This window comes from Pecten maximus, chromosome 5 (genome assembly GCF_902652985.1).
Source record: "Pecten maximus chromosome 5, xPecMax1.1, whole genome shotgun sequence".
NCBI lineage: Eukaryota > Metazoa > Mollusca > Bivalvia > Pectinida > Pectinidae > Pecten > Pecten maximus.
The window spans coordinates 49,320,011-49,334,328 of record NC_047019.1 but is presented as its reverse complement, the minus strand read 5'-3'; the positions used below and the strand labels follow the sequence as shown (position 1 = coordinate 49,334,328).

The following is a 14,318-nucleotide window of genomic DNA, read 5'->3' as shown; positions in this document are numbered from 1 at the left end:
ATGTACCAAGCTATTTGTGTTAATGATAAAAAAACTCACCAATAAGTATCTCCCATGTCAATCATATCATGATTCTACATTCTACAATATAGCAGTTCTCTATAAATCATGACACTCACAAGTATATCTTACCTATAAACCAGTGTTGTCATCGAAATGCCATATCTTTAGCATTGTTCTCAGAGGAGTAAATTTTGTATAGAACACCAGTCGATACTAATTCATGGTAACATGAATCTGTGTTAAGGTTATACCATGGAGGTTTGATGTTTGTTAGAAACAATTAGGGTCATTACCTGGTTCCACTGCTGCATCAAGCTGGGTAACCTTGTCCCGAAGGTGGTCGATTCTGTACTGGAGCTGGCCAGCCCGCTTATTGAACAGGTCAGCCTCTGCGGTCAGCTCCACAAACATGTCCTCAGCATGTTTACTCAGACTGCTCAGCTGCAGAATGATGTTACTCAGGGTATGATTGGTGACACATTCCAGCTCGTTAGTAACCGACTTGTCCACCTCCTCGCGGCTCACCTGAGTCGGGTCTATACACCGCTGAATGAACGGCATGGCTACTTATTCTTCTGAACCTGTCGATAGAAGGAAGATCCTAATTATGTCATAGGTATTTATATTACTCCTCAAAACACACAAATACTGGGGAAATCTTACTAGAGAGGAGATACTGTAATCACTCCTCAAAACACACAAACACGGGAAATCTTACTAGAGAGGAGATACTGTACACACAAACACGGGGAAATCTTACTAGAGAGGAGATACTGTACACACAAACACGGGAAATCTTACTAGAGAGGAGATACTGTACACACAAACACGGGAAATCTTACTAGAGAGGAGATACTGTACACACAAACACGGGGAAATCTTACTAGAGAGGAGATACTGTACACACAAACACGGGAAATCTTACTAGAGAGGAGATACTGTACACACAAACACGGGAAATCTTACTAGAGAGGAGATACTGTACACACAAACACGGGAAATCTTACTAGAGAGGAGATACTGTAATCACTCCTCAAAACACACAAACACGGGAAATCTTACTAGAGAGGAGATACTGTACACACAAACACGGGAAATCTTACTAGAGAGGAGATACTGTACACACAAACACGGGAAATCTTACTAGAGAGGAGATACTGTACACACAAACACGGGAAATCTTACTAGAGAGGAGATACTGTACACACAAACACGGGAAATCTTACTAGAGAGGAGATACTGTACACACAAACACGGGAAATCTTACTAGAGAGGAGATACTGTACACACAAACACGGGAAATCTTACTAGAGAGGAGATACTGTACACACAAACACGGGAAATCTTACTAGACAGGAGATACTGTACACACAAACACGGGAAATCTTACTAGACAGGAGATACTGTACACACAAACACGGGAAATCTTACTAGACAGGAGATACTGTACACACAAACACGGGAAATCTTACTAGACAGGAGATACTGTACACACAAACACGGGAAATCTTACTAGAGAGGAGATACTGTACACACAAACACGGGAAATCTTACTAGAGAGGAGATACTGTACACACAAACACGGGAAATCTTACTAGACAGGAGATACTGTACACACAAACACGGGAAATCTTACTAGACAGGAGATACTGTACACACAAACACGGGAAATCTTACTAGAGAGGAGATACTGTACACACAAACACGGGAAATCTTACTAGAGAGGAGATACTGTAATCAAAGCTGTAACCAACACATCATCCAAGTCATTAGATACATATTCATATAACTGAAAATGTATATAAACACAAATTCATTACAGTTCATCTTAATGAAGAAATTAATGACATAAGAATGGTAATTCATTGTATCTCTTGTTATAGCAAACATTACCCAAAGTAAAAAAACTGTTATAGAAGGTAGGAATATCTGGTATGTGTTTCATTGTGTACAACAGGAATGATGTTTTCTGAGCTTCATTAGGGCAGGAGTTAACAAAATATATAATTCAGCTTGAATTTATTATGTAATGAGAAAGAGATATCAGGTGAATGATCCAGGTACAATGTGTGTATATCAGAGCTATGATAAGAGTGATATCAGTGTCGAAAGTCTGTTGTAATGTGATGTAGCTATTTATAGACACATGTACACTGGTGTATTTAATCATAAAGTATAACTGTACTAAATACCACACAAGTATGAAATATCAAACAAATTATCATAGCCAGGAACATTGTGTTCAGCCATGCGTTGTACACCTACACCAACCTCCCCAACACACAACCTAAGGTTGTAAAGTACATCAACAATTTATGAAAACCATGTATTCATTTTAGAATGAAGTGGGAAATCAAAAATATTATATCCAGAAAGATAATGCAAATCATATGATTTTTCTGTGCAGAGAAGGAAAAAAACGTTTGAGGAAAACCAGGAAGAACACATGCCTTGAACAAAAAAAAAAAAACCATACTGCTTTAAACATGTACGTATAGAACATGACAACAGTACATGTGGTATGTAGGGTTCTGTACAAAATGTAGGACGGTAACCAACGGAAGTAACCTTAATAAATTACAACAGTTAGTGGAGTAAACTGTACAGATAGTTCAGAATTCAGACCTGTATACTAATATACACAATTTATCATTTCAATATCTATTTTATTGTATGCTGAGTGAACTTCTATGATTATCAGTGAACCTTTCTTAATGACACAGGGAAACATGTACAATCCACAATCAGTGACCTTGAAACAGTAAAACACTCAATCTACAATCAGAGACCTTGATACAGGGAAAACTCAATCTACAATCAGTGACCTTGACACAGGGAAACACTCAATCTACAATCAGTGACCTTGATACAGGGAAACACTCAAATCTACTATCAGTGACCTTGATACAGGGAAACATACAAAATCTACAATCAGTGACCTTGACACAGGGAAACACTCAATCTACAATCAGTGACCTTGACACAGGGAAACATACACAATCTACAATCAGTGACCTTGACACAGGGAAACACTCAATCTACAATCAGTGACCTTGATACAGGGAAACACTCAAATCTACTATCAGTGACCTTGATACAGGGAAACACTCAATCTACAATCAGTGACCTTGATACAGGGAAACACTCAATCTACAATCAGTGACCTTGATACAGGGAAACACTCAAATCTACAATCAGTGACCTTGATACAGGGAAACACTCAATCTACAATCAGTGACCTTGACACAGGGAAACACTCAAATCTACTATCAGTGACCTTGATACAGGGAAACATACACAATCTACAATCAGTGACCTTGACACAGGGAAACACTCAATCTACAATCAGTGACCTTGATACAGGGAAAACTCAATCTACAATCAGTGACCTTGACACAGGGAAACACTCAAATCTACTATCAGTGACCTTGACACAGGGAAACACTCAATCTACAATCAGTGACCTTGATACAGGGAAACACTCAATCTACAATCAGTGACCTTGACACAGGAAAACACTCAATCTACAATCAGTGAGCTTGACACAGGGAAACACTCAATCTACAATCAGTGACCTTGACACAGGGAAACACTCAATCTACAATCAGTGACCTTGACACAGGGAAACACTCAATCTACAATCAGTGACCTTGATACAGGGAAACATACACAATCTACAGTCAATGACCTTGAAACAGGGAAACACTCAATCTAGAATCAGTGACCTTGACACTGCAGGGAAATACTCATCAATCCCAAATTAAAATGACTCCGCTGGGCAACGGCCAGACAATATCAGGTAAGCACAAACTGAATCTGATGGACAAACATGATGCTATCTCAATGAAGCATCATCACATCAGTCATTAGCCAGCCACATATTACATTAGGTCTAGAATTCTGTTATAGCCAACATTTGAAATTCACCCTTACACAACTCCATATGGATCTATATCTGCTGAAATGACATTCTCTTTAGGTAAGCACCCACTATTGATACACCCACATCAATGTCCACCATGTACACTATATGTATGTGGTAGATTGACATCGTCTGTCTCTGTTATTATCTATACTTTTTCATTACAGTTAAATATGAAACCAGCACAAACATTTGTCTTCAGTTCAAAGACATCAGCATTCTGCAATGTACACAATGGTTTGAAAGATAAGAATGGAAACCTTTACTGTACTAACACAAGTGTCCAATGACCACAGTCTATTGATCAAGATGTCTGGCCATGTCAGACTGACCAGTGGGTGGACGTCCAGCCACACATCACACTGCCATGGACAGCCTAATACACACAGCTGCCTTATAGGGCGATAATTAAACCTAGTCAATAGCATTTATTTGTATTTCCAAATTGGATCCTGACTTTTACACAGGTAATGCTAGAGTAATTGTCATATACAATGTTATGGTCACACTCACCTGATGAATCCATATAACAGTCACTAGATACAGTCAACTAACTCAAACCATCACAAAGTATTTAAGGTTCTTCTTCTCCCAGAGCCCTCACACAATCAGTACAATACACAGAACTAGACAAGAAACTTCAAGGAAGAATTGATGGATTTTCATGGCTCTTGAATCAGAAAATCACAAATAATGAAATTACAAATCCTAGGGAACAAATGTATTAGTTATCTACCAAAAAAAACTTTTCTGTACATGCCTGGCTTTTTCAGTTTCTGGTAGCACCTACGTATATACACTGTCTTTGGGTTCATTCTTGTTACAGCAAGGAAGTGCAAGCTTTTCAATATGTACCATATATATAGGTCATACAGCTTAGAAAGTATCAGACCTGCTCTGGGTGTGGGGCATCATTACTCAGAACTTCAGACAGCTAATTACACATTAAAATTGAACTCATGTTTACAGTGATATAAATCTCTCCAAAGAAATCAGTTGAAGTGACTGAAACATACAGATCCAGCATTAGGCGGACATGATATTGGGTATACACAGGCTCCTGATCACATACAGATCCAGCATTAGACGGACATGAGATTGGGTATAAACAGGCTCCTGATCACATACAGATCCAGCATTAGACGGACATGATATTGGGTATAAACAGGCTCCTGATCACATACAGATCCAGCATTAGACGGACATGATATTGGGTATACACAGGCTCCTGATCACATACAGATCCAGCATTAGACGGACATGATATTGGGTATACACAGGCTCCTGATCACATACAGATCCAGCATTAGACGGACATGATATTGGGTATACACAGGCTCCTGATCACATACAGATCCAGCATTAGGCGGACATGATATTGGGTATACACAGGCTCCTGATCACATACAGATCCAGCATTAGACGGACATGATATTGGGTATACACAGGCTCCTGATCACATACAGATCCAGCATTAGACGGACATGATATTGGGTATACACAGGCTCCTGATCACATACAGATCCAATGCATTAGACGGACATGATATTGGGTATAAACAGGCTCCTGATCACATACAGATCCAGCATTAGACGGACATGATATTGGGTATAAACAGGCTCCTGATCACATACAGATCCAGCATTAGACGGACATGATATTGGGTATACACAGGCTCCTGATCACATACAGATCCAATGCATTAGACGGACATGAGATTGGGTATACACAGGCTCCTGATCACATACAGATCCAGCATTAGACGGACATGATATTGGGTATACACAGGCACCTGATCACATACAGATCCAGCATTAGACGGACATGATATTGGGTATAAACAGGCTCCTGATCACATACAGATCCAGCATTAGACGGACATGATATTGGGTATAAACAGGCTCCTGATCACATACAGATCCAATGCATTAGACGGACATGATATTGGGTATACACAGGCTCCTGATCACATACAGATCCAATGCATTAGACGGACATGACATTGGGTATACACAGGCTCCTGATCACATACAGATCCAGCATTAGACGGACATGATATTGGGTATACACAGGCTCCTGATCATATGATCTCTCCTTTAATAGCTGGATGAGAAGTTTATATGAGAGTCTCACTTAACGTCTACCCTTAAAATGACCCCACCAGTCTCCATATACTGTGTATATGTTGTGTAACAGTATGGACACTATGCACAGTCAGACCTGGGGTTACAGATAAATACGAGACCTGTCCTTATTTAAGTGCTCCTCATCTCTCATCCACACAAGTACAGGCACTACTCATTAAAATTACCCTAAAGAGGCAGATTTATAAGCATATGTACATATGTGTATATATGTGGAAGTAGGTTGTCAGTATGAATCTGGTTTCTTGGCTAAGAAGAAACTGCTTGCATTCCCTCAGAGTTCATTCAGTAAATAAAGTATTTTCAATCTGGTTCCTGTGACACAAGGAAGTAAGTTCAATGGTCCTATCACCAGTGTAGCAACTTCAAGGGCTGCCAGCATGGCCCAGCGATAAGTACAGGCAGCAGAACAATACTATATGTCCAATGTAATTTTGATAGATCACTAAACTGCCATTCATAAAATCTATACAAAAACTTTTGACTTTTTCAGACTAACAGTAATTTTCAAAATGTAAAGTCTTAACCTCAATATTTCACCACTAAGTCAGAACTTTTCTTTGACTGTCTCCACCTGTCTCTAGGCTGACTTTGTCCACCTGTCTCTAGGCCTGACTTTGTCCACCTGTCTCTAGGCCTGACTTTGTCCACCTGTCTCTAGTCCAGACTGTCTCCACCTGTCTCTAGGCCTGACTTTGTCCACCTGTCTCTAGGCCTGACTTTGTCCACCTGTCTCTAGGCCTGACTTTGTCCACCTGACTCTATGCCTGACTTTGTCCACCTGTCTCTAGGCCTGACTTTGTCCACCTGTCTCTAGTCCTGACTTTGTCCACCTGTCTCTAGGCCTGACTTTGTCCACCTGTCTCTAGGCCTGACTTTGTCCACCTGTCTCTAGTCCAGACTTTGTCCACCTGTCTCTAGGATGACTTTGTCCACCTGTCTCTAGTCCAGACTGTGTCCACCTGACTCTAGGCCTGACTTTGTCCACCTGTCTCTAGTCGTGACTTTGTCCACCTGTCTCTAGGCCTGACTTTGTCCACCTGTCTCTAGTCCAGACTGTCTCCACCTGTCTCTAGTCCAGACTGTCTCCACCTGTCTCTAGTCCAGACTGTCTCCACCTGTCTCTAGGCCTGACTTTGTCCACCTGTCTCTAGTCCAGACTGTCTCCACCTGTCTCTAGTCGTGACTTTGTCCACCTGTCTCTAGGCCTGACTTTGTCCACCTGTCTCCAGTCCTGACTGTCTCCACCTGTCTCTAGGCCAGACTGTCTCAGTCTCAGTTACCATCAGTCAAGTCATGATCAACAGCCATAACATTACATGTATATACATACATTCAACACGATATTTTGGCATAGCAGCCTAAAATACACAAGCATTTGTTTAACAACTGCCCAAAGGTTGAGGTCATGAAATACACACTGCATACTTTATACAAACAAATAACACATAGTTGAATACATTTATGTGGAAATAGGGCCATGATCAACTACATAGTCTCATTTCATACTATTCTACGTAATATAAGCTACTTAGACTCTCATTTCATAGATCTACATTATATCAACTACTAAGACTCATTTCACATTATTCTAAGTACATTGTAACAACCTTTTATATAATCACAGTACACTATTGCATTACAATTCAGTCTTTAACTCTACAGTTAGTCAACACAAGATTGATGAAGGCAAATTAAAGTGACTTGAAAAATCTCAATGTGTATTTAGTTACATTCTGATTATATAATATAAGTCTATATATATATAGATTGTCATTGTTTTGGGGGCATAAAATGACCTGCAATTGTCCTTATATAGACATCATTGTATTAATATTGGGGTCATTGAATGACCTGATATTGTCCTTATATAGACATCATTGCATTAATATCGGGGTCTTGAGCAAGTCTATTTGCCACATTTCAGTGTATTGTGAGACTAATATGTCTTCAAGACTATCGCTATAACAGGTAAACATGATGACAATTTTACACCACACTGGTTATAAATCACCACGACCTATAACAGGTATGTAGCCAGCTGTCTGATAAAGCATCCCTGTCAGCATCAGACACTGTATAATGAACCCTCCCTCTGTCAGTATCAGACACATCTTATGAACCCTCCCTCTGTCAGTATCAGACACATCTAATGAACCCTCCCTCTGTCAGCATCAGACACATCTAATGAACCCTCCCTCTGTCAGTATCAGACACATCTAATGAACCCTCCCTCTGTCAGTATCAGACACATCTAATGAACCCTCCCTCTGTCAGTATCAGACATGTCTGATGAACCCTCCCTCTGTCAGTATCAGACACATCTAATGAACCCTCCCTCTGTCAGTATCAAACACATCTAATGAACCCTCCCTCTGTCAGTATCAGACACATCTAATGAACCTTCCCTCTGTCAGTATCAGACACATCTAATGAACCCTCCCTCTGTCAGTATCAGACACATCTAATGAACCCTCCCTCTGTCAGTATCAGACACATCTAATGAACCCTCCCTCTGTCAGTATCAAACACATCTAATGAACCTTCCCTCTGTCAGTATCAGACACATCTAATGAACCCTCCCTCTGTCAGTATCAGACACATCTAATGAGCCCTCCCTCTGTCAGTATCAGACACATCTAATGAACCCTCCCTCTGTCAGTATCAGACACATCTTATGAACCCTCCCTCTGTCAGTATCAGACACATCTAATGAACCCTCCCTCTGTCAGCATCAGACACATCTAATGAACCCTCCCTCTGTCAGTATCAGACACATCTAATGAACCCTCCCTCTGTCAGTATCAGACACATCTAATGAACCCTCCCTCTGTCAGCATCAGACACATCTAATGAACCCTCCCTCTGTTAGTATCAGACATGTCTGATGAACCCTCCCTCTGTCAGTATCAGACACATCTAATGAACCCTCCCTCTGTCAGTATCAGACACATCTAATGAACCCTCCCTCTGTCAGTATCAGACACATCTAATGAACCATCTTTAAGTCAGCATCAGACATGTCTAATGAACCCTCCCTCTGTCAGTATCAGACATGTCTGATGAACCATCTTTATGTCAGCATCGATCAGTTCCCACAGATATGTTTTACTTTTTTCCCCACAAATACACACATCAAGGACACAACAAGGACACCTCTGGTCACTTAAGTATACTGACAACAACCTCTCAGGCCACACACTGGACATTGGACCTGATCACAGGATTTACAGGGTTGTACATAATACTAATATCACTCTGATTCACCCCTCTATTTGTAAACAGCTATATTAAATATTGTACACAGTGCCACTCGACTTCACTGAGAGGTCAGACTAACAATTCTGTCCCATTTACTGGAGGGTCTGACTAACAAAACTGTCCCATTTTACCGGAGGGTCAGACTAACAATTCTGTCCCATTTTACTGGAGGGTCAGACTAACAATTCTGTCCCATTTTACCGGAGGGTCTGACTAACAAAACTGTCCCATTTTACCGGAGGGTCTGACTAACAATTCTGCCCCATTTACTGCAGGGTCTGACTAACAAAACTGTCCCATTTTACTGGAGGGTCCGACTAACAATTCTGCCCCATTTACTGCAGGGTCTGACTAACAAAACTGTCCCATTTTACCGGAGGGTCCGACTAACAAAACTGTCCCATTTACTGCAGGGTCTGACTAACAAAACTGTCCCATTTTACTGGAGGGTCTGACTAACAAAACTGTCCCATTTTACTGGAGGGTCCGACTAACAAAACTGTCCCATTTTACTGGAGGGTCCGACTAACAATATTAATTCTGTCCCATTTTACTGGAGGGTCCGACTAACAAAACTGTCCCATTTTACAGGAGGGTCCGACTAACAAAACTGTCCTATTTTACTGGAGGGTCCGACTAACAATTCTGTCCCATTTACTGCAGGGTCTGACTAACAAAAATGTCCCATTTTACTGGAGGGTCTGACTAACAATTCTGTCCCATTTTACTGGAGGGTCCGACTAACAAAACTGTCCTATTTTACTGGAGGGTCCGACTAACAAAACTGTCCCATTTTACTGGAGTGTCTAATTACATTTTAGTCCTGTTTGTCCCTGTGACCTCTGTGATTTATTCATACTTCCTTGATAGTTACTGGTGAAACAGGCCACACAAATAATTCTGTAGACAACATAGACAGACAATTGTGAAAACATTTCCAATTATCCTTTCTATTCCTGTATACTGTGTAAAAAGGATATACTAAATAAATGTAGAGAAGCACCAGGCCATTGAAAGTTTGATAACATATTAGCACTAATGAAATTGCATAAGGCCTTGGGCAGAAATTCTTTAAAGCAATAAAGAGGAAATCAATTAGATGTCTAATTCTATTTTCTAAGGAAATCAAAAAAGGTAACTTCTTAACCATTATTCTGCATGGTTTGTGATCTGTCTGGACATATCAAGCATTCTTTGCATTGACGGGTCGTGGATTTTTATTATCCGACTTCTAGAGGACAATCAAATATTTATATTTTATAAGAACAGTACGTATTTTACAACATAATTAAAAACGTTGGCCAATGCTGTAAAACATGGCATATATAGTTGGGTAAGCAATAAAGAAATTATATTAATATTCAAAATATCATTTTTGTTACCCCAGCCAGGGGAGCCACGTTCTCAGTTTATACAACATTGGATCTCTGTTGCTCAATGATGCTTCAGACCAAATTTCATCGAAATCCATTTAGTCATTCAGGACGAGTAGCGATTTAAAGAATTTACCTCTACTTCCCCATTGGCCCCTTCCCCCTGTCTAACTGGGGAGCCGCAACTTCCTTTTATACAAAATTGGATCTCCTTTGCCTATGCAATAAACCATAGGCTTTGCTACAAAGGATGCACAACATGAGATCTCAGAGGGATCTTGGCGCCCACCACTGAATGATCTTTATTGGATCTCTGTAAAAATCTCTCTTTTAATTTTCAAGAAATAGCAATAAAAAGGATTGTTTAGGGATGTGCGGACATCGTAACAGACACATTATTTCCTCACACTGTCCTAGAAACTAGACACAGAGAAACTGCAGAATATGTTGTACACTGTACCTTTTTGTGATAGCATGCGCATAACATCTTTATTCCACTGGTATACAAATTTAAGCTTTGACAACATCAGCCTGCAGACATACATGTATAACCATAGCGTATCCAAAAATGTTTAACATTTCCTTAGGAAATCCAATTATCTTAGAGAAGATACGACTTTCCAGAAATAACAAGATCTGTGTCCAGTGTTGTCATGGCAACCTATTGGAAAACATGTAAAATCCTTAGCTAGTAGAAATTTCCGGAAATCCATAGAAATGTCTGACATGAGTCCTGTGGATATTCCGTAATCCTTTCCAAGGTCAACCAGGAAAATGTGTATGGCAGAAGATTAGGAGATTCAACTTCAGAATCATTTAATTTGTAAGTGGAAATGTAGAATGGGATAGGTCCTATATCAAGATGTGTCAGGAACGGTGGAAACAAATCACAATCTACGGAAATGACTGTTGAATCCCATCTAATGGACAAAGAAAATTCCAATGTATTATGGGAAAGTGTCTTCCATGATGATAATGAAAGGCTCCGACATGCAGTTGTAGCTGTGATGACACAAAAATGGTCTGAAATGTTAATTACCTGTTGTAGAAAGTGAAGTAAATATCCTCAAAGATAGATGCTATATCTGTTGTAAAGATCAGTGATTCTTTACTAGAGACAGGGCATGTTTTTTTCCTGTTGTGAACATATGGATCTACTGGAGACAGGGCGTGTTATTTTCCTGTTGTAAAGTACTGGAGACAGGGCGTGTTATTTTCCTGTTGTAAAGATCAGTAATTTTTTACTGTACACAGCTTGTGTTATTTATTTTCCTGTTGTAAAGATCAGTGATTTTCTACTCTACACAAGCCGTGTAATTTTCCTGCTATTTCTGTGATTTTTCTAAAGCTTTAGGGTGTGGGCCTTTCTTGATAAATAACTTTAGAAAGTAACGTTTCAGGAAATGATCAACACCCTGACTGGTGGTTACAAGGTTCGTGGCTGTACATCAAAGGTCCAGTGACTGAATTTTTGTGGCATTTTGTGGCAGAGATAATGTGAAAAGAAAACAGCAGAAATATTTATAATACTTGTACCAATGATATGACAACTTGTACCAATGATATGCCAACTTGTACCAATGTACCAATGATATGACAACTTGTACCAATGATATGACAACTTGTACCAATGATGACAACTTGTACCAATGATATGACAACTTGTACCAATGATATGACAACTTGTACCAATGATATGACAACTTGTACCAATGATATGACAACTTGTACCAATGTACCAATGATATGACAACTTGTACCAATGATATGTCAACTTGTACCAATGATATGATGACTTGTACCAATGATATGACAACTTGTACCAATGTACCAATGATATGACAACTTGTACCAATGATATGTCAACTTGTACCAATGATATGACAACTTGTACCAATGATATGACAACTTGTACCAATGTACCAATGATATGACAACTTGTACCAATGATATGTCAACTTGTACCAATGATATGACAACTTGTACCAATGATATGATGACTTGTACCAATGATATGACAACTTGTACCAATGTACCAATGAAATGACAACTTGTACCAATGATATGACAATTTGTACCAATGATATGATGACTTGTACCAATGATATGACAACTTGTACCAATGATATGACAACTTGTACCAATGATATGATGACTTGTACCAATGATATGACAACTTGTACCAATGTACCAATGAAATGACAACTTGTACCAATGATATGACAATTTGTACCAATGATATGATGACTTGTACCAATGATATGACAACTTGTACCAATGTACCAATGATATGACAACTTGTACCAATGATATGACAACTTGTACCAATGATATGATGACTTGTACCAATGATATGTCAACTTGTACCAATGATATGACAACTTGTACCAATGATATGATGACTTGTACCAATGATATGACAACTTGTACCAATGATATGACAACTTGTACCAATGATGACGACTTGTACCAATGATATGCCAACTTGTACCAATGATATGACAACTTGTACCAATGATATGACAACTTGTACCAATGATATGACAACTTTTACCAATGATATAACTTGTACCAATGATATGACAACTTGTATAAAACACATGGTAGTGGTAACTAATATAAATGATTTAACTTTGACAGAGACATAGTAGAAATAACATGTTTCTAAGGATATTGGTATTTAGGATATGGGTATCTAGGATATGGGTATAATGGATAAAAGCATTTGATAAGATATGTCAACACCCTTAATAAATAGGAACACATGCACTCATGTTATATAAATCATGTTCTAAACTTCCTGGTTCAAACCAGGAAAGTTTGTAATTGTGTATCACACTATGTACACAAACTTTGTATGTTTTTTACAACATTTATTACAGGTTATAGCTCAAGAGAGATTATAGTATGAGGAATACGATGTGTAAAACCATAGGCTGTTCTATATACCAAGAGAGATTATAGTATGAGGAATACGATGTGTAAAACCATAGGCTGCTCTATATACCAAGAGAGATTATAGTATGAGGAATACGATGTGTAAAACCATAGGCTGCTCTATATACCAAGAGAGATTATAGTATGAGGAATACGAGGTGTAAAACCATAGGCTGTTCTATATACCAAGAGAGATTATAGTATGAGGAATACGAGGTGTAAAACCATAGGCTGTTCTATATACCAAGAGAGATTATAGTATGAGGAATACGAGGTGTAAAACCATAGGCTGTTCTATATACCAAGACAGATTATAGTATGAGGAATACGAGGTGTAAAACCATAGGCTGTTCTATATACCAAGAGAGATTATAGTATGAGGAATACGATGAGTAAAACCATAGGCTGTTCTATATACCAAGAGAGATTATAGTATGAGGAATACGATGAGTAAAACCATAGGCTGTTCTATATACCAAGAGAGATTATAGTATGAGGAATACGATGTGTAAAACCATAGGCTGTTCTATATACCAAGCATTTCCCCAGATTTAATACCTGCCCTGTTCTATATACCATGTAGAGCATTATAACTGTCATTAATTCTACTGTACAGCATTATAAATACCATCAATTTTACCATGTACTAATTATAAGCATTATAAATATCACTGAATC

At 39.0% G+C, this 14,318-nt stretch overlaps 1 protein-coding gene across 1 annotated transcript in view; it reads right to left on the bottom strand.

Annotated features, from left to right (window-relative positions):
• LOC117328269 (wiskott-Aldrich syndrome protein family member 2-like) overlaps positions 1-14,318 on the bottom strand; it is a 38,049-nt gene that overhangs the window by 7,734 nt on the left and 15,997 nt on the right. Inside the window, exon 2 of the mRNA XM_033885751.1 lies at positions 297-584. Within this exon, the coding sequence (XP_033741642.1) occupies positions 297-564 (268 nt within the window). The 5' untranslated portion in view covers positions 565-584. The remainder of the gene's footprint in view (positions 1-296; positions 585-14,318) is intronic.